General features: G+C 44.0%; 3 protein-coding genes across 4 annotated transcripts in view; 2 read left to right on the forward strand and 1 right to left on the reverse strand.

Annotated features, from left to right (window-relative positions):
- The window catches only part of gal (galanin/GMAP prepropeptide), a 17555-nt gene extending 14472 nt beyond the window's left edge, over positions 1 to 3083 (reverse strand). Inside the window, exon 1 of the mRNA XM_068603484.1 lies at positions 3030 to 3083. The gene's annotated coding sequence lies outside the window, so the exon portion shown is untranslated. The remainder of the gene's footprint in view (positions 1 to 3029) is intronic.
- A 46-nt stretch (positions 3084 to 3129) lies between these two features.
- Positions 3130 to 18277, forward strand: cfdp1 (craniofacial development protein 1). Of its 2 annotated transcripts, none has more exons than XM_068603481.1 (7): positions 3130 to 3236; positions 9423 to 9549; positions 10273 to 10489; positions 10912 to 11021; positions 13125 to 13247; positions 14998 to 15156; positions 17339 to 18277. In XM_068603481.1, exons 2-7 carry the CDS (start codon positions 9446 to 9448, stop codon positions 17427 to 17429), a joined length of 804 nt encoding a protein of 267 aa, XP_068459582.1. In that variant the 5' UTR covers positions 3130 to 3236; positions 9423 to 9445; the 3' UTR covers positions 17430 to 18277. The 2 variants fall into 2 exon arrangements, with proteins under 2 accessions (XP_068459582.1, XP_068459581.1); XM_068603480.1 differs by lacking the exon at positions 3130 to 3236 and adding an exon at positions 8208 to 8562 and having other exon boundaries at positions 17339 to 18276.
- Positions 18278 to 21136: 2859 nt separating this feature from the next.
- Positions 21137 to 21802, forward strand: part of bcar1 (BCAR1 scaffold protein, Cas family member) — a 65281-nt gene continuing 64615 nt past the window's right edge. The window contains exon 1 of the mRNA XM_068603379.1: positions 21137 to 21744. Within this exon, the coding sequence (XP_068459480.1) occupies positions 21733 to 21744 (12 nt within the window). The 5' untranslated portion in view covers positions 21137 to 21732. The remainder of the gene's footprint in view (positions 21745 to 21802) is intronic.

The following is a 21802-nucleotide window of genomic DNA, read 5'->3' on the forward strand; positions in this document are numbered from 1 at the left end:
TGGGGTTCCTACGACGACTCAAACAGGGAGAAGGAGGTCTGGAGACAACGCTGGTTCCTCAGTGTTCAGCGGGTTAAAAGTGGACTTTGCAGCATTGTTTGGTTGCTGTTTGGTAACACACAGCGTTGAAGGTTGTGTCTTCGCTGTGCAAGAGAAGAGGTCGGGCGCACACGTCTACTGGGTTGTAAGTGATGACGGAGACGGACTGTTTTCATTAGACCATCCTGCTTTTATACCTCTAACATCGACATGTTGGTTGGATTGAGCGGCGAGGAGGCCGCGCGTCCGTCGGCTCGGACGCCGCATCGTGGTGCAGCCGCGCGGATTGAGTTACGATCGGTCGGCGTGTTGCGTCCGCGCTCTGAACCAGATCATCCTGCTCTGCTTTGCCTCAATCTCGTCTCGCTGCACTCAATGCAGCTCACCCTGCACGCCCGAATCTGGTTACAGGGACAGTTATGAATAGAGCTGGTGCGCCGTAAACTATTGACCCGCATGGATCCATGTCTGAAATAAGGTTTGGGGTTACTTAGTGTGTGCGAAATCAATCTCCCACAGGAGGAAGAGGTTCTTTCAAAGGATCATGACCTCCAGGTCCTGGTGACGTCTGTGAAAGCTTTCTGGCAGCCCAGATCCAGAGGGCCTGGAAGCACATACAATAACTCTCCCCATCAGGACATATTGCAATATAAATAATACAGCGTCTGCAGGAGTAAAAAGTAGATAAATATCAACAAAAGAGGTGTGTCTGCAACAGCCGCTGCTGTCCTGTGGGGTTAAATGAATGCAGCTGGCTAACGCTAACCCTCCATGACGCCAATGGCATCGCAAAACCCTTCATTCAAGCTCAAAGGGTTGAGAGTCTGCAGCTGACGGTGCGAACAGGGCACACAATGGCACCACAATGTTCTTCCTGAGGGGTCAGCGTTGACCTGGACGGGCGCTACGCTTCCCAAACGACGCCGCGGGTCGGGACGGCGCTAACAGCGGGAACGACACCGGCCTGCACGATGAGCGTCAGGTTGTGGTTTAAAGGACCCGAAACGCCGTAGAAAGAGTTCAAGAAGTCAATTTAATCAAAAACCAGGAGACACACGGGATTTAAACACAAGAGGAGGTGCACACGTGAAGGGAACACACAACCAAACACCAGCAGGAAGTGCAGAGACACACTGGACACACCACTACAAAATAAAACAGGAAACAGACCCTTGTATCGCCACAATAAGAGTGCTGCAGCTTGTCAACGGCGAGAGGAGGAATAAAGTTCGCTGCAAACAAATACTGTTGTCCATATAAATGACCACAAAATCCAGGCCCACCTTGCTCAGGACTCTCAATATGTAAAGACCAATAGAATCATTTTATTTTGTATTAATATCTTATCTCAGTAATGAACTCATCCGGCCCACTGGTTCAAGCTCAGAGGCTTAGTTTAGGTTCATACCACATCATATATAAATATTAGAAACTGACATAGCAGGACAAATGACTCCATGAGTTCGGGGAGAAGGAAACTGTGGAAAAGCCTATTTTGTTGCTTCCCCGAATTCCCAATTACCAAGTTGTGAGTGCTGGTGGGGGCGGGGGGGCTCAGTTTCATCTGCTTTCATACGGCCTGCGCTGTCCTCAGCATCAAAGGAGACCCAGCAGCAGCGCAGCACTGCAGACCTCTGTTCTTTGAGAAGGAACAGAGGTCTCGCTGGGCAGAAAGAGAAAAGGATGCAACCGGTGAGCTATTTCAGCGTCATTGACGGATCCAGGAAACGGGGAGCTGGAGAGGCGGCCACAATAGGACACAAAGAAGTCCACCGCGGAGCATGTCACTCTGGAGACGGCGCTCATCCCGCATTCAGATTGCTCAAGTTATTCAAAAGAAAATGACACGACAGCGCCGACCGAGAGGCTCGCCAGAACGAGAGAAATCTCATTTCACGAGGATTTATAAATGTTTTGAAGCAGTTTAAAGCTGCATTGTTTAAACACAGAGCCTCTCTTTAGGTTTCTGCTTGAAAATGACATTAAACTGAAGCGTCTGTGTCTCTGCGACCACTCGAGCTATTTGAATAATCTTGGAGTTAATAAACAAGTATAATGTTAAGTTTTGCTCAGATGTTACTGGTTAAGAGTAAATGAAGATGACACACAGTGTGTAATGTAAAGTTTTCAGGTCCGCCTAGAAAAAAAGCACTTTCAGCATGATTTTTACCTTGAAATGATGCGTTCGTAAGCTTTAAACTTCTCATAAATCCTACCTCAAAGTTTTAAAATGTTCAAAGTTTCAAAGTGTTGTTTTTTTTATATACTTTTATGATTATCTTTCTTTCTGTTGGAGTTTTTTTTAAATGGCTGACTGATTCTTGCAGCAAAGGCTGGTGTTTAATTTGGTGTAAACATCGATATATATTCTTGTGATTTATATGTTGTATTTGCAAAAAATACTAAAAACACCCATATATGGGTGCCATGGTTTTTAAAAGGTAGTTAAGATCTGGTTTAGTTTAACCACCAAGGTGAAGTAACATGACCATCAGAATGTCAGGAGGCGTCATGTCACAGACCTCTATGTCTCATGTTGCAGAGATATCTAGTAAAGTTAGCATGCTAACCACCTAGCGCCGGCTCGGCCTTCCTTGGAACACCACTCGTTCCTATAGATGGAGTCACTGTCTGTGCTCAGTCCAACACGAGCGGACAAAGAAGTAGAGCGGCCCCAAAGAAGGTACAGGTAGCATTTCATAGCTTCATAGCGTGTTTACTGGTTGAAACGAGAAGAGGGCTTGTATTTTTGTTTCGTCCTCTCGCCCACCAGGAGACTACTCAGCTGGGAGGAGGACGGACAGCGACTCAGTTAGCAGTTAGCTTTAGCAATTAGCATACAGCATTCAGCAAGTTCAAACCCCGACGCAGAGGCGCGTTGCTCGGTCTGCCAGCAGTTAGCTTTAGCAATTAGCATACAGCATTCAGCAAGTTCAAACCCCGACACAGAGGCGCGTTGCTCGGTCTGCCAGATGGACTCCAGGTCTTACCGTCACAGAGAACTTCACCTGCTTCGATTTGCTGTTCGTGAAAGAGACTAGACTGACTCGCTCAGCTGCACCACCGACTCTTCACCCTGCCAGGCCGCTGTTGAACGCTAATGTTAGCCCAGTTGTGATGCTAACCAGCACAACGGACTGGGAAGAGATCTTTTGCTCCCGTCGTGGTCTAAAGGTAGGCTACCTGGACCGAACAGGGTGAGTTCTCAATTTTCATAAACTATTCGATCATTAATGAGGCGAGAAATCATATGAACGATAGCATGAACACAATAATATATATGAATTATACATACAGTAAATCCAATGCTGTCTTTGTTTCGGGGAAATACATTTCTCTCTTTAAACCGGAGCTCCTCTGAGCTGAGCGTGTCTATAAATGCTATATTGAGTGAAATAGATGACACACAAGGCACCTCAGGTAATACAGCTAAAATACAACCCCTTGCTCCACCATTGTGATTATTTTTTTCGCAGTGAATGAGGGAGCCTGAGCAGAGGTTGATTATATTCCATGTGCTCCCCTGCTGGTCCGAAGCAGGGCTCTCTCGATCGCTCACCTGCACACATCATTAGCATTTAGAGAGGCTGGGATCATCCTGGGATCCACACACACACACACACACACACACACACACACACACTAAATCCATCAAAGGTCTTTAGACTCTCATTCTCACACAAAAGCAGAAAAAGGAAACAGCAGAAATTTCGGATTAGAGTTCTATTTCTGTTGGGTGACGAGCATCCGGCGCTGTGCGCTTGGTGCTCCGGCCGCGAGGCCACATCAGGACGGAGTGATCGTATACGTTCTTCATTCATCTTCAACTCTCTTCCTTCCAAACTTCTCTTCCTTCCATCCATCCATCCATGTTCAGCCTCTTATCCGGGGTCGGGTCTCGGTGGCAGCAGCCCAGCAGACCGACCCAGACTTCCCTCTCACCCGCAACATGTTCCAGCTCGTTCTGGGGGATCTGGAGGCGTTCCCAGATTAGCCAGGAGATATAATCCCTCCAGCGTGTCCTGGGTCTTCTGCAGGGTTTTTTCCCAGTTGAACGTGTCTGGAGAACCTCTAATGGGAGGCGTCAGGACGCATCCTGATGAGATGCTGAACCTCAGCTGACTCCTTTGGATATGAAGGATCAACGGCTCAACTCCAAGCTCCCTCCTGATGTCCGAGCTCCTTACCCTATCTCTAAGGTTCCTTACCCTATCTCTAAGGCTCCTTACCCTATCTCTAAGGTTCCTTACCCTATCTCTAAGGTTCTTTACCCTATCTCTAAGGTTCCTTACCCTATCTCTAAGGCTCCTGACCCTATCTCTAAGGCTCCTTACCCTCTCTCTAAGGTTCCTTACCGTATCTCTAAGGCTCCTTACCCTATCTCTAAGGTTCCTTACCCTCTCTCTAAGGCTCCTTTCCTTATCTTTAAGGCTCCTTACCCTATCTCTAAGGTTCCTTACCCTATCTCTAAGGTTCCTTACCCTATCTCTAAGGTTCCTTACCCTATCTCTAAGGCTCCTGACCCTCTCTCTAAGGTTCCTTACCGTATCTCTAAGGCTCCTTACCCTATCTCTAAGGTTCCTTACCCTATCTCTAAGGCTCCTTACCCTCTCTCTAAGGTTCCTTACCCTATCTCTAAGGTTCCTTACCCTATCTCTAAGGCTCCTTACCCTCTCTCTAAGGTTCCTTACCGTATCTCTAAGGCTCCTTACCCTATCTCTAAGGTTCCTTACCCTCTCTCTAAGGCTCCTTTCCTTATCTTTAAGGCTCCTTACCCTATCTCTAAGGTTCCTTACCCTCTCTCTAAGGTTCCTTACTCTATCTCTAAGGCTGATTCTTTATGTCCTAGCCTTTCCAAAAAGGTGTGTTATTAGTATGTGGGATGTTGTTAAGGCCCTGAACCATGGAGTTGGAAAACTTTTGTTTTCCAACTCCACTACGTATTGTTTCTTCTTAGAGAAACTTAAACATTTTAAAATGTGCTCTATTCTTCACTCTGAAGCCCCTTCAGCTGCATTGGTGTATTCAGTATTTTTTTATTTTTTTGTAAAAATGAAAAAAAAACAACCTGGACATCACATTGTTGTGTCAGATTTTTGTGAGAGGTGTGAAACACTGCGGGGTTTTGAACCCGGCTCACTTTCAGCTCATGGTCGCCACGATCAAACACTAAACTAACAACACGATGTCACTTTACTTGGTTTTCGTACACTATTTGATCACCGAGCTAATTGGTCGTCCTCGCCACTCAACCCGCAGAGATGACCAGCCCCCCCCCTCCTCTCACTGTTAATAACATGTGCAAATTACACTTAATCACTGGCCATTCAGGTAATCTTCAGATGGAGCTGCACGCCAGCCACCTAAACACATTACATTCTGACACGGCAATTATGGGTTATTTGGGAATAATGGCCGCCGCTCTTTGTGCATCTCTCGCCGCGTCTTTATGATCTTTACTGTCTCGTAACACACCGTCTGTGGTCTTCCTTAAAAAAAAAACAAAATGGGAGACTTTGATTTCCAAAGAGGTTTGTTCGGGGGTTGAATTTAAACTTAACTTAAATAAATATCACACACCTGTTTGACTACCTGTCGCAAAAAAAAGTAGCTCTCACGAGGGAGATTTTGGAGATTTGAAGAATTCATTAGTGGTTTTCCACTTTTTAACCCGCTCCATCTTTTTTTTTCCCATAATTTGTTTATACCTGCACTGATCACGACCAGTAATTTAGTCCTGGATAACAACCAACAGCATTCATGATATGACTCATATGCACACACACCTACCTACACACACACACACACACACACACACACACACACACACACACACACACACACACACACACACTGAAGTAAGGGTGCTGTTCTGTATCAGTCACCTTGTCTCATTCAAGGTGTCCATGATTGGTTCTAGTTCAACAGACACATTATCTCATCATTTATCTAATATGCTTCTCTTTTCTTTAAAGGTCTTTGCCCGCTGCTCGCACGGATCCTTACATCAACATCTTACATCTTTTGCTTATTACATGTTCATGCTCACTGGACAAAGACACCCTGCTAACAATGACTAGATCTGGCTTTTTGTCCTGCGTGGTGAGGACGTATGACGGTGTCGTCGGGTGTTTACTGGGTTCTGTGCTTTGTTTGGCGACATGACGCCCGGATAGACGCAGTTTGACGTGACATCAGAATATGATAAATTACATTAACAGGGATTTATTTAACTACAAAAAAAGTAAAGTAAGTAAAAGTGGCTTTTTAAATGCTCCCCTTTAACATATTATACACTGGACTGGACCCGATACATCCTACGGGTTTATAACAGACTTTATCCTCCGGTTCTGCAGAGTGACGCCTACACAGAAGTGTCTTAAAACCTGCATTCTCTCTCCTGACCACCAGGGGGAGACTCCCTGGTTGTATAGAAGTCTATGCTTCATGTGTTAAAGCTGCATTCTCTCTCCTGACCACCAGGGGGCGACTCCTCTGGTTGTATAGAAGTCTATGCTTCATGTGTTAAAGCTGCATTCTCTCTCCTGACCACCAGGGTGCGACTCCTCTGGTTGTATAGAAGTCTATGCTTCATGTATTAAAGCTGCATTCTCTCTCCTGACCACCAGGGGGCGACTCCTCTGGTTGTATAGAAGTCTATGCTTCATATTAAAGCTGCATTCTCTCTCCTGACCACCAGGGGGCGACTCCTCTGGTTGTATAGAAGTCTATGCTTCATGTGTTAAAGCTGCATTCTCTCTCCTGACCACCAGGGGGCGACTCCTCTGGTTGTAAAGAAGTCTATGCTTCATGTGTTGAAGCTGCATTCTCTCTCCTGACCACCAGGGGGCGACTCCTCTGGTTGTATAGAAGTCTATGCTTCAGCGTGATGTTCATTTAGTACATTCTGCTCATTTAGAGTCAAACAGACCATAAAGCAGGGGACGCTTTAGGGGCGGGGCTACAAGGTGATTGACAGGTCGCTGCTGCTTCCAGAGTCATATACGGCGTCTTTACGTCACTCCTCATTCCATTCATGGTAACTTCTGTTCATTGGTTGCAAAAATGGGGACGACTGTAACAGCTCGAGGTTTCATAACGCGGACGATACTTTTAGTGAACATGAGACAGACTGTGGACCCACAAAATGTTTAAAAATGATACAAGAAGAATACAAGCATGTATTTATTTGAAATTCAAACATTTTGTTTTGACAAAACGAGTAAATGGATAATTTAAAATGATTTCTCATCTTGTGAGGAAGACGCTCAAATCAGTGAATAAAAAGTATAAAATGAATAGACAATTGTACACAATATGTTTTATGTCGCAGCAAAGTCCTGTCCCATTCATGTTTACACAGTTAAGCCCTCACAGACTCTCACACTCAACCACTTAGAGGTGAGGTCATTAAGTCCCTGAGGGTTCAGGGCTTGAAGGTTTAGTGTGGACATTGGGATTAGTCTCATGAGGGTCTCAGACCGTATTTTAGCAAAACAGCATCCTCTGCTGGTCCTAAACCAGTTCTAAAGTCCTCTAATGCAGCAACTTTTTTTATTTTATTTTATTTTATTCAGTATAAGAAGTCTTTTCTCATCACATGACTGAACGCTTTACCCTCAATCAGCAATCAGCATCAACACATCTGCATGTATGGGAAGGGGCTACAATATAAATAAATATTCATCTGAAAAGTAACTAAAGCTGCCAAATGTAAAAAAAATTTTTTTTAAAAAGGCACAAAAAAAAATCTAATTCAGATAATGGCATACATTTTGCTTTTGCTGGATATCCTGAAATATTTATTTGGTACTGCCCTTTTTGTGATCATAAAAATGACATAACATTGACAATATAGGTAAAGCAATGCATTAACTTGACTGTTTATCAAGACTTGTATTTTGTTTACAAGATCTGTGTAAAAGCAAAATATCTTTGAAATTAAAGTTTAAACAAAAAAAATCTATATTTAACATTACATTTGTAAGTATTAAAAACTTAAATGATTGCACTTGCTCGAATCACTGCTCGATTGTTTTCATTCCCAATAAATAGCAGAACCTGCCCTCCGGCCCTGTAGGTGGCGCTAGTGCATCTTAACGTTGCCTGGTCGTCGCCACAAAATAAGACGTGCGCAACAGTCGAACAGTTTGAGCCTTTGAGCTTGCCGTCCTTTGCCACAGGACGTTACACTGTATTCCTCACTGAGGCAGCGTCCCTGTTTCATACACTTCGCACCTTTAAATCATTTGTGTCCTGTACAGACTTGAAAGAGCAGCAATTCAACTGTATTTGTCTTTTACGAGGAGGACGTTGAAGCCAGTTAGGTTTACGTAGCGAACGCCGTGAATGAGCTAATAGAAAACGCACTGGCACCTTGTAACGTTAGCATTGTCTCCCCCAAGTAACGCTAACGTTACTTCACTAATAGTCCGAAGCCTTTCCCACCAAACATAATGAACATTTCTGACTACGACTCTGACGGATATTCGTCTAATGAAGATGCAGACTACGTCCCATCAGGTGAGGGCAGGTACACACCTTGTGGTTCACATGTACGTCGGCTACATCAAAGGGGGGTGCCGCATGGGAGGTTTTCGGGGGCTTAAATGCTTAAAGTTTGGCCAATTATGGTCACATAAAAGGGGACTAAGGTCAGCTCTCCCACGAGCTACGCGTCCAGCACGATGAACTGGCCGCAGTGTGGAACACTCGGCCGGCGTAGTAGCCTCTGAACCGCTCAACGCGACGGTCCTCCGCGGGAGCTCGTCCACCAGACTCCGTTCAGAAAATGGGGATTTGTTTGTTGTTGCCCTCAGCAGCTGCACACACGCTTTTTATGACGAGGATCCAGACCCGATACGAAAACATACACCTGCCGCTACTTCCGGCTTGAATTAGACCAATCCAGCGATGTTTATTTCCACACATTTTACATATCTGCTACTAGTTAACGCTGCTGTAAGTTGTTTGTTATTTCACCGTTATTGGACTCTAGTTCACACAGAAGTTATGGGAAAGGATTAGCATGTCACGTGCCAACAAATAAGTCATAAGTCATGTGTGTGTGTGTGTATATGTATATATGTGTATATATGTATATATATGTGTATATATGTATATATATATATATATATATATATATATATATATATATATATATATATATATATATATATGTGTATATATGTGTGTATATATAGTTAGCAGGACCAACCTTTGATATATTTCTAACAAAAATCAGACATTTGTACAACAATAATAGCACGTTACATCCAAAGTGTCAAGGAAGGGTTTTGCTAAAATTCTGTAAATTTGTGGTATTGTTATATAATCTATACTTCTGTTAATCAGCCCTCTGTCCACCTGCTCCCCCTCCGCAGACGATGACCTCAGCGAGGACGACATGAACGAGTGTGAAAAGGAAGAGCCTCTGCACGAGGGCGACAGCGTGCCGCATCCCGGCGACGTCAGCAAGAAGAAGCGGAAGAAAAATGACATCGCCGTGAGGTGAGAGGATCGAGAGAGTGCTGTTTGAATGTCATCCAGTCCACAGGAGCACGTTGGGGCTCTCTGCACGCTCCTCGACGGGAGTCTGCAAAACCACTCAAGTTCACACGACAACCTCAGGACAACTGGGAACACTGGGAACACTGGGAACACTGGGGTCACGGCAGCTTTGCAGACTACAAATGAGCAGAAACCCTGATGTCGAACCCCGAAACGTTAAACCTCTCCTCTGAAAAGCGTGTTGTTACAAGAACACAACATGTACACGTTGAGTTACAGTCATAGGAACGCATTGATAGTTGAATGATTACAGATAAAAGGCTGAACTTTATACATTCTGATATTTGGACAATATGGGCCTCCCAGTTTCCCCAAGAATGGCATTTAAAAAGATATATATATATTGCAAATAATACACCGTTTATCATATTTAGAAGCTGTTAAAAAAACAAAACTTTATAGTCAGATTTTTTTTTTTTAACTGTCCTCGAACACATCGTGTATGACAAACACTTCTTTCTGGGGAAAAGCAACCAAATCAAAGATAGATTTATTTTTAAAATTTCATCTAAAACACGTTCTACGTTCTTTCCACACCAAATAAACTGTAATCTACTGTGATCTACTCTCATGAATAAGTCACAACTCTTTAGATGTGACCGCAGCATTAGAGAGTAAAATGTGACGGGTCGGAGACAAACAAGACAAATCTAATCCTCACAGGAAGAGGAAGAAAGGCGTCCTGAAAGTAGACGAGGAAGAGGAGGACGGAGGCGGAGCAGAAGCGGAGGAGGCGTGGCCTCTGCAGGAGGCGGTGGGGAAGGGCCCGGCGGTGCGGGAGGAAGACGAGGTGCGACAGAAGAAGAAGTCCGACGACCTCTGGGCCAGTTTCCTGTCCGACGTCGGATCCAGACCCAAAGAGGACACGCCCGCCTCCAAGGTGAGTGTGTTCTAAACTAATTCCAATACTTGTGTTTATTGTTTGTATTTGTTCAGCAAAGTCTTGGGTGAAAAAATGTATATCTGCAAAAAAAAATTGATGGTGACTGTGAACATCCAGCATGATATGAGCCAGATTCCCCAAAAAAGCCTCCTGGAGCGTCAATAAGACACCTTTTTGGAAAGATTAGGACCTAAAGAATCAGAATCTGCAACAAAAATCACAATAAAACAAAATATTGGCCTGTTAGGAAGGAGTTTCAGTCAAAAAACTGTGTCGCTCGGTTCAAAAATGGAAAAATATTGTGTATTTGATGCAAAAAAATTGTCTGAATGGGGCATGCTGGGACTTAAAATGGGCGCGGGAGGATTTTCGTGCACAGTTTTAAAGGTTAATCTGATTCTTCACCCGTGCATCCTCAGGAGGAAACAACAGGGTTGACGATCGCTCCGTTGAGATCGGAAACAAAAGCTTCGGCGCCTGCGAAGGTCACCATCACTAAAGTGTTTGACTTCGCTGGAGAAGAAGTGAGGTGAGTCCTGCCGTACACGCACAACACTGACAGGAAGCCTGAGACACAGGAGAAGGAAATAAGTCATTGTGATCTAAGTAGACTGAAGAACAGGTGATCGTCTTCACAAGTCCCTGGGATATTTCTATACTCATCTGTTAAACAGGTGGGGAAGAAATTTGCCAGAATAATCTTTCTGAGTTCATGTTTTTGTTCGTGAATGGAGGTAAAAAGAAAGTGTCAGCATTTGTTGTTGTAATACCCGTTCTGGCCACAAGAGACTGCAGTGAGCCACCAGCCGAGTCCTGAAGAGGACTAAAGGAGTTCCTGTTTGGTTTTTACGACACTTAATCTGAATCTAGAGAAGTCAAACCTTTTCTTTTCTTACCTTTGTCACAGGGCTTCCTGGAGTCAAAGCTCACAGTGAAGTTGACACTTTGCTGAATAAAAAGTAGTAATAATAATAATAATAATAGACTTACAGTGGCATTCTCTTGATATTCTTTCTCCATATATTCAGTGTAATCACCTTAAACCCGAACAGATAACTTCAGATTGCACACAGACGCACAAACGATGATCTCAAAATGAGTTTGTCAAAGAGCTTCTCACATTGGTCAGTAGGTGGAGCCACTAACTCACACACACACACACACACACACACACACACACACACACACACACACACACACAGGCTGGATGAGGGAATACAGGACCTTGGATAGTTGTGGTAACTTTATTTAAACAAAGTGCTCTTGACAGACGTGAGGCTACATTTCAACACTGAATTCACTACGATAGAGGAAACAAATCAATAAATGAATACTAATACAAAAAGGAAATGCTTTTGAATCAAATGAAATGATAAATAAAGAGTGAATAAAACAGATCAAATAAAGCTCTGCTGCTGCGCTTCAGTCACATACATGTAGTTTGATGTGGCTCTGTGACCTCTGGTTCAAGTTCTTGTAACTTCCTCGTCTTGTGTATTTAAAATAAAAGTGACACAATATAATAATAAGACATGAAGTTGTCAATCGGTTCCAGCAGCATCACCCTCACAGAGGGATGTGACCACTATCAGACGCGTTGCAGCGGTCAGCGTGAGCTGTGAGGACTCGGACCATGCAAACCGTTAAGTGAGAAGCTGTGAGTGCAGCCATGACAGTTGTTGTTCGATGGGCGTTCATCACCGGTTATGATTCAGCCGATTGATTATGCATGAAGCTGTGCGCTCTCCAACGACACGAGCATAAGATTAGCACACGGATGTCGGTTGTAACTTATCCATCAGCAGCCTGGATTAACACCGACCCGGCGGCGTTTCGGCTCCAAACCTCCATCATGCTGTGTGTCCGGCTCCCTCGTGGCTCCGAACGCTTTATTCTCCACGAGACGCCGATGTCTTCCTCCTCTCCTGAGACCAGACTCGCCCTCGCCGAGCGCTGCGTGTGATTACGCCTGCATGTAATCAGCATACGCAACCACAGTGTCACCGTGATGGATGCACGTGGTCCAGGAGTCTGCAGCGCCGGCTGTTCCCAGAGGACGCAGCGGTTGTTCCTCATATAGCCGCCATGGCTCATCCCCACGACGGGGCCGGGCAGATGTGTCTCTCTTTGTGTGTGTGTGTGTGTGTGTGTGTGTGTTGGCGGAAGCAACTGGCCTGCATCCTGTTTTATTCTTTACTTTTCAGCACGAGGTTCAGCTGCAGCTGTGTAGATGAGATATGTGTTGATGGATCTTGGTCTTTTGTCGCGGCTCAGAAAGGATGCTGTTCCTGTGTAATTACACTCATTTGTTCAGGAAAGGGAACATTCATCAATATTGTATTTGATATGTTTTATATATGTATGTATGTATGTATGTATAATGTGTGGGTATGTTTATGTGTGTTGTGCACAATAGTGAGCAGTTCATATTCATGTTACGCAAGCAAACCAACATCATGACATTAAAGTATTAAAAGCAGAGAAGTTATGCCTTTTAAAAAACAACAAAACAATCAAATGAAACATACGAGTCAGCTGAGACGGAGTCGAGTCCGTTTTGTTGTTTACTGTAGTGATGTTCATCTGCTGTCCTTTACAATACACATATTGTGTGTCTGTGTCGCACTGCCAGGGTGAACAAAGTGGTATCGGCAGACTCCAAGGAGGCGAAGATCTACCTGAAGAGCCAGGAGAGCAAACAGGAGGAGAGTGGAGACGAGGAGGAGGCCCCGTCACCGGCTCTTCCTGGCACCAGGTACACACACACACACACACACACACACACACACACACCTGTACATACGTTGTGATGGTACACACCTGTACGCACACACTTGTACGCACACACCTGTACACAACAATCCTCCTCGCAGTAGAGCTGTGCAACATGACGCCATTATGAGACGAGACCTCAGAGTTTGTGTTTAGGGGTTTGTCGTAGTGTGTGTCTGTGTGCACGTGCGCTTTCCCTCTCCTTTTTTGTTGCCATGGCAAATGAAATCGTATGAGGACGTGCGCGCCAAACCCCCTGACAGGAAATGGGAAATCATCTTCCTACAGACAGGAAGTACAGTGTGTCCACGAGTTATTTCCTATCTGTGAGTGTGTGTGTGTGTGTTTGTGTGGACACACACACACACACACACAACAGGAAAGAGCCATCAGCACCACTCCCTCTTTAACTGTGTGTGACACACTAGTTACAGTGTGTGTGTGTGTGTGTGTGTGTGTGTGTGTGTGTTGCAGGTTGGAGCGGTGCTGTTGTGTCGCAGTAGTAAAGTAGCATCATAAATATGATGACCTCTTCAACACCAGAATCTGACCTTTTTGGTATTTTGTGAATCACATTCATGCTGGAGACCGGAAGAAGAAGAATATTTCCCAAACGAAGGTTTCGCTCTATGCTGAAGCGTCAACCTGAGCACATCCTGACCTTTTGAAAGTACACATGCAGTGTATTAGAAGTACTTTACATTGTCCAGTCGCACAAAAACATCAGAGATGCTACATGTGAAATTGTGAGTACAAATATGATTGAAGGATTGCCTCCATAAGGCTCTCAACATGGCTGACAACAGCTGAACAGCTGGACAACGGCTGTGCCAGAGGAATTTAAGCTTTTGGTTGAAACATACTTGAAGTACTCCAGTACGAGCTTCTAAGGGACGCTAGTAATCGTGGAATGACAAAATGGCCGATGTTCACGCCGATTAACAACGTCCAGGAAATGAGAGGCGGCCGCTTCCTGCTGAAGGAATCCCTTCACATCAGCTTCACCCTCCTCACAGAATACACACCTGAGGAGGCTGGTGGCAATGAGGCCAAACGCACCATATCATTATTCCTGATCAGCAGAGATAGATTTTTAAACTCGATTGTTATATTTGTGATTGTTTTTCTGAAGAGAAGATGACAGCGACGTGCTAAACGGGTCCATTCCTTGTTGTTGTGACATTTAAACCCCATCTCACTAAATCAATCCCGAGTGTAAAAGGGCAGCGAGTCTTCTAAATTGGCCCATCTGACTGATTGCATTCACTCTTCTTCTGGATTGATGAGTGTGTGTGTGTGTGTGTGTGCACTTATATTGCTGTCTTTGTGAGGACCCGCGAAGTAGCGAGGACCTTTCTGTCCTCGCTACTTCAACGGGTGGTTTAAAGATTCATGCTCTGGTTGTGAGCCGCAGGTTGGAGTGAGGCTCTGTTTACTCGTGAGGGTGAGGGTGAGAGGGTGAGGGGATGCATTTGGTCAAAGATGGCCCTCACAAGCATAGAGGAACTGTTTGTGTGTCTTTTTTTATACTAGTTTTGCTTCAATAGTTTGTCTGTTCATTCCTTCAGCCCACTGGACAGCCGTCCTCGTCTCAGTCCTGCCTCCTATTGGCTGCTACTGGAAGGCCTTTGTTAATAACAATAGGCTCTTCCCCTTACAGCTATTAGAGTTTAATATGTCAATAAATGTGCTGTTGCACGCTGGTTTTTCAACTCCTCCTCCTGTGTCTGCAGCGCCAAGCGGGCAGCGGGCATGTCCAGCATCTTGGGTCGCATGGCGTCAAAGAAACAGAAGATGAGTACGCTGGAGAAGTCCAAGATGGACTGGGACGCTTTCAAGTCGGAGGAGGGCATCACCGAGGAGCTGGCCATCCACAACAGAGGAAGAGAAGGGTAAGAGAGTGTGGCACCCCCGGTGGAGGGACACGGCACTGCAGTGTGTGGTACTCCTGTTGCATCTTAATGAAGTCATACTGAAGGAATACTGCACTTATCGTTGGATTCAGATGTCGAGTCCTCACAAAGCTCTACAGATAAACACGTGTAGCTTAAACAAAGTCATCCACTCACAATGAATGAGTGAATGTGGTGGGATGAGTAAAGATGGTTTATTCTGAAATCCGTCTGAAAGTCAAACTGCTTCATCTCCATCGATCAAGACGGATGTAACACAACATGTAGGTGTTGTGTGTGTGTGTGTGTGTGTGTGTGTGTGTGTGTGTGTGCGTGTAGCGGCCATTTCTTCCATGGTTGATGGTGGAGATGAACAGTTTCCATGGAGATAAGCCACTCCTCTCTGGAGCATTTGATCCGAATGACGCGAATAAACACAAATAAATCCGTACTCATTTTCATAAGTGTGCGTTTTCTGTGTGTGTACTTTCAGTTGCTCGCGCTGCAAACACACAAGTATTGCAATACTTTCGTCGGTGGGCTGGAGGCTCAATAACCATTGTGACTTACACATTTATTCAAATGGGAAATCTCCAAGATTGGCACTTAAAATTCAATAATCTCGTAACGCTGACGCTGCTGCAGCGCAGTGAGCCGCTGGAAACGCTGAGTTCTTAATTATGAAAATACAGCGCGGAGTCAACGGAGACATTGATTTCATATGAGCAGGAATCAGTCTGGAGGCATGGAGGGAAACCAACAGGAAGACTGGCTGCCCCTCGGGAAATAACATGAGTCTGTTCTGTGCCACACACACACACACACACACGCACAACACACACACACTCTGATAACATACTTAACATGTACTAACTTCCAACCAAGCAGAAGGATGGGGGCTAATTTAGAAACACTTAGGCACAACAGGCACTCAAATCATTCTACTCACACACACACACACACACACGCATACACACACACACACACACACACACTCTGCAGGAAAGGTTGCGTAACTGCTTCCTGTGCTGAAGTGGAAAGAGATGTGGTGGGACATTTAGTGGTGGGAAAGTGAGTGTGATGAGCACATGACTCCTGTTCTCTATACTCTCTATATTCTTTATATTCTCTATATTCTCTATATTCTCTATACTCTCTATATTCTCTATACTCTCTATACTCTCTATACTCTCTATACTCTCTATATTCTCTATACTCTCTATACTCTCTATACTCTCTATACTCTCTATATTCTCTATACTCTCTATATTCTCTATACTCTCTATACTCTCTATATTCTTTATATTCTTTATACTCTCTATACTCTTTATACTCTCTATACTCTATATATTCTCTATATTCTCTATACTCTCTATACTCTATATATTCTCTATACTCTATATATTCTCTATTCTCTATAATCTCTATATTCTTTATACTCTCTATACTCTTTATACTCTCTATACTCTATATTCTCTATATTCTCTATACTCTCTATACTCTATATATTCTCTACTCTATATATTCTCTATTCTCTGTATTCTCTATACTCTATATACTCTCTATACTCTCTATACTCTCTATACTCTATATATTCTCTATACTCTATATATTCTCTATTCTTTATACTCTCTATACTCTATATACTCTATATACTCTATATACTCTCTATACTCTCTATACTCTCTATACTCTCTATACTCTATATACTCTATATATTCTCTATACTCTCTATACTCTCTATACTCTATATACTCTCTATACTCTATATATTCTCTATACTCTCTATATTCTCTATATTCTCTATACTCTATATATTCTCTATACTCTCTATACTCTATATATTCTCTATACTCTATATATTCTCTATTCTTTATACTCTCTATACTCTATATACTCTATATACTCTCTATACTCTCTATACTCTCTATACTCTCTATACTCTATATACTCTATATACTCTATATATTCTCTATACTCTCTATACTCTCTATACTCTATATACTCTCTATACTCTATATATTCTCTATACTCTCTATATTCTCTATATTCTCTATACTCTATATATTCTCTATACTCTCTATACTCTCTATACTCTCTATATTCTCTATACTCTCTATATTCTCTGTATTCTGTATTTTGGGCAGAAAGCAGCACTAACGTTCTCCGTGTGTGTTTTTAGGTACGTGGAGCGGAAGAACTTCTTGGAGCGAGTCGACCACCGGCAGTTTGAGATAGAAAAAGCTGTGCGACAGAGCAACACCAAAGACTGACTGCGCACACACACACACACACACACACACACACACACACACACACACACACACACACACACACACAGTGGAGCAGATGTGAAGGCTCCATGTGTCTCTCTGATGACAGTTCCTACTCCCCCGGTAGAGTTTATGTTTCTGTCTCTTGACGCGTTGACAGCTTGCGGGTCGCCGAGTGTTTCCTGAGCTTCTTCCACCTGACGACCAATCAGAGTCCAAGCTTCTCACCGAACACCAGCTCTCTGTGGGGGAAGTGAGGTCCTCTGGCCGGGTCCTCTTCCTGACGGATTCAGTTTTAGGGTTAAAGGATACATTCTGCTTTCCATTGTTTCTGTTTGTTTCCTCTTTCATTCAACATGGTACTTACTTGATGAGAAGACGTATTGATGGGTTCAGGGGACGGGCTCGGCACCGTAACGCCGATCGATACCACGACACCACGATGAATCAATCGGCGTCTCATCATCTCAGAGCACCGCCCGACCCTCAGGTGCTGTGTGCTCGTGAACTAGGAAGGGAAGCAGGAGGAAGGATGTCTGGCGAGCTTGACCGTGGAGTCTTGGTGCAGCTCTGTTTATTCATGTAAATATTAGATATTCAATAAACACAAACGGATCATTTTAAACATGCCGGTGGATGTATTTTTGTTTGCGGAGGTGTCAGACTGTTTGCTCTCTGAAGGAGGCGCTGAAGAGCCTCTGCATCCAGCGTCAATGTGAGATCACCTGGAACAGGATGAGACGTTATGAAATAAGTAATTATGTAAATACGTTATGTAATATATGTTAATGAACCAAACATCGTCAATATTGAGGTAAGGGATGAGATGTAAGCAGTCTCAGGTTTATGTTCTCAATAAACTGCATCGTTTCCACAAAGTCTTCAGACCGAGACTTTGAATTTTAAATTAATTCTATTGTGTTTATTGTATGTATTTATTCAGCAAAGTCTTGTGAAAAAAAATGTATATGTTTAAAAAAAATCACTTTTAAAAGATATTTTGATCATAACTATGAACATCCAGCATGATATGAGCCAGAGTCCCCAAAAAAGCCTCCTGGAGCGTCAATAAGACACCTTTATGGAAAGATTAGGACCTAAAGAACCAGAATCTGCAACAAAAATCACAATAAAACAAAGTCTTGTCCTGTTAGGAAGGAGTTTCAGTCAAAAGAAATGTGTCGTTCGGTTCAAAAATTGAGAAAAATATGTATTTTGTGCTAAAAGATTGTCTGAATGGGGCATGCTGGGACTTAAAACGGTAGCAGGAGGTTAATGACTGGTGAGAGGATCGAGTCCCTCACACCGCTGCAGTACCAAGACGACCCTCATGGTCCTCATGTTCACTGTGTTTCTGCTGCATGGTCCTCGTGTGATCAGAAGAGCTTCCACACCGTCTGGTCTCCACTCAGATACTCTCTGACGCCATGACTCGGTCCCGGCGGCCTTGAGTCCATGCGGGTCACCCTGCAGGTGTGCTTACCTGTGCTTCTCTCTTTGAAGCAGTTTCCTCTGGTGGCTGAGGAGCAGCAGGGTGAGCTGCTGTGTGTGTTTGAATAAAGCTGCTTCATTACAGTTCAAAGACAGAACGCCTCCTGACAGTTGCATATAAACCACTGCGATTACTAAACGTTTCCTTCAACACACACACACACACACACACACACACACACAGATCGTGGGGTTTTTATGTTGCGGGGCTGACAGGAGATTATCCTCACACACGTTCTCGCGCACCTCATCCGGGTGGAAGGCCTCTATGGGAATGTGTCGCAATCATTTAATTCCCATCAGGACTGAGGAGCCTGAAACAGCATCATCATCATCATCATCACACTCCACTCAAGCTCCACTCCAATCACTGGGATGTGAAGGTCTCCCGTACACAAGCAGTTAGAGATAATGATGATGGAATCAGTCCATCAGATGGATGCAATATTCTGGAGGGCGACCTGAATGACGGAACCAGATTAGGATTCAGAGTCAGGACTTCACTGCTCGGCGGCGCTGATGTGTTTTGTTTTATTTACACGACAGCCAGAGGGCTGATTGCTTTAACGCCGAGCTGCTGCCGCAGTTATGTATGGACACGTGCCGCCTTCACTGGAGCTGTGATGGTGCCGAGCAGCGCAACTGGATTTAGGCCTCACTTGAAATTATCAGTATGAGCGATTGATTTGTTTTCAATTAAAGGAATACAATAAAAAGTTATTAATATTTATAAAAAATATACTAAGACAGGTTATAACAAAATAGATACATGTCACTTTGTTTCACACACACACACACACACACACACACACACACACACACACACACACACACTTCTGGTGCTATACTGGTCAACCTTGGCTGTGTGTGCATGTAAGTGAGGTGTGTGGGTGAAAATAGCTGCTGCTATTCAAACCACAGCAGGGAGCCTCACTGTTCCTGAAGAACACACACACACACACACACACACACACACACACACGTAAAAGAGTCAGAGAGGAAGCAGGAGTGCTCAGCAGCTATTTATACCGCACATCATCCTGACAATACATCCATTCCAATCATCTAACGACTCACTGATTTTCACGCAGCTGTCTGTTATCACAGGTGTGCTCATGAATATTAATGCTTTATTATTTGTATGTTTTTGTCAGTGTCACTGTGGTGGAAAGTGATCAAATCTGTGCCACATTGTTCAAAATGAGCAGAAACATGCAACTCATCCCGAGCTTGTTGACAGCAACATTTTATAAATGACATTGTAACGTTGATTAAAAAACAATTTTTTTTGTAAGTATTCAGACTTGATATTCACCGTGGTGTGTATTTTGTTTTGGCCTGCAGTACATTACAATATAATACTGTAGTTGTATAATGTATGTATATATATATATATATATATATATATATATATATATATATATATATATATATATATATACATATGATATATATATGTCATACATGCATAAACCATTCAACTGTCCCAAATACAGCTTTCTTAGCTAATGTTACACTATTGTTACTCTAATGTCACTCTAATGTTACTCTATTGTTACTCTAATGTTACGCTGTTGTTAGTATAATGTTACTCTAATGTTACTCTAATGTTATGCTGTTGTTACTCTAATGTTACTCTATTGTTACTCTAATGTTACTCTAATGTTACTCTATTGTTACTCTAATGTTACTCTAATGTTACTCTATTGTTACTCTATTGTTACTCTAATGTTACTCTAATGTTACTCTATTGTTACTCTAATGTTACTCTATTGTTACTCTAATGTTACTCTAATATCACTCTATTGTTACTCTAATGTTACTCTAATGTTACTCTAATGTTACTCTAATGTCACTCTATTGTTACTCTAATGTTACTCTAATGTCACTCTATTGTTACTCTAATGTTACTCTAATGTTACTCTAATGTTACTCTATTGTTACTCTAATGTTACTCTAATGTTACTCTATTGTTACTCTAATGTTACGCTGCATCGCGTGCAGCGGGCCGTTGGTTCTTTCACCGGCTCGTTCCAGGGAAGATGCTGTGACGTTAAGGTGCGTTGTAAACTATCGGAATTATCGCCCTCCGAGCGAGGCGGTCTCTTTAAGGCTGGACCGGATCATCCCGGTGGAAAGAAGGACGGCAGCAGCAGACGGAGGCGGTCCTCTCCTCTTCTCTCCTCTCCTCTTCTCTCCTCGCTCCACTACACGGGCAGACCTGTCACCGCAGCGGGGGGGAAGTCGCTTGACCTCCCGCATCGTCGCCTCGTCGTTTAGCAGCAGGTTTTCACACGTTTGTAAAAGGGGTCCGTGAAGGGAACCGCGACCGAAGAGAAGCGGCGGCGGAGGGAGAGGGAAGGAAGGAAGGGAAGGGAAGGGAAGGAAAGGAAGGTGACGGGAGGTGGGGGCGCGCGGAGGAGAGGAATAGCCGGCTCTGCTGGACGTCGAGGCGGCCGCTTGCTGCCGCAAAACCCCGCTGTATGCCGCCGCAGACACGTTTCCTACCCCTCTAAAGTCAACGGAACCCCGGCCACTTCTCCGGCGGCTGCACGGTGGCCCTTCGTGCGGAGAGCACCACGGAATGGGCGCAGGGGGACCGACACCCGGGGAGCCGTGAGAAACACCCGGGGAGCCGTGAAGAAACACCCGGGGAGCCGTGAAGAAACACCCGGGGAGCCGTGAAGACCCTCCTTCTGTTGGGAAAGTAACCGTAGCATCTGGAGAGAGGCAACAAGAAACGGAGAAGAAGACCACCACCGGACGTTTTAAAAAGCCAGGAGCCTTTTAAGGAGAGTGACAACCCAACAAAATGTCTGTCCCTGTAAGTATGTCCAGAAACACTTTCACACCTTGTCTCCTTTTTCCTTTTCATTGTATTA

The sequence above is a fragment of the Clinocottus analis genome, unplaced genomic scaffold, assembly GCF_023055335.1.
Source record: "Clinocottus analis isolate CAN_PGR_092001 unplaced genomic scaffold, fCliAna1.0.p SCAF_6, whole genome shotgun sequence".
Classification (NCBI taxonomy): domain Eukaryota; kingdom Metazoa; phylum Chordata; class Actinopteri; order Perciformes; family Cottidae; genus Clinocottus; species Clinocottus analis.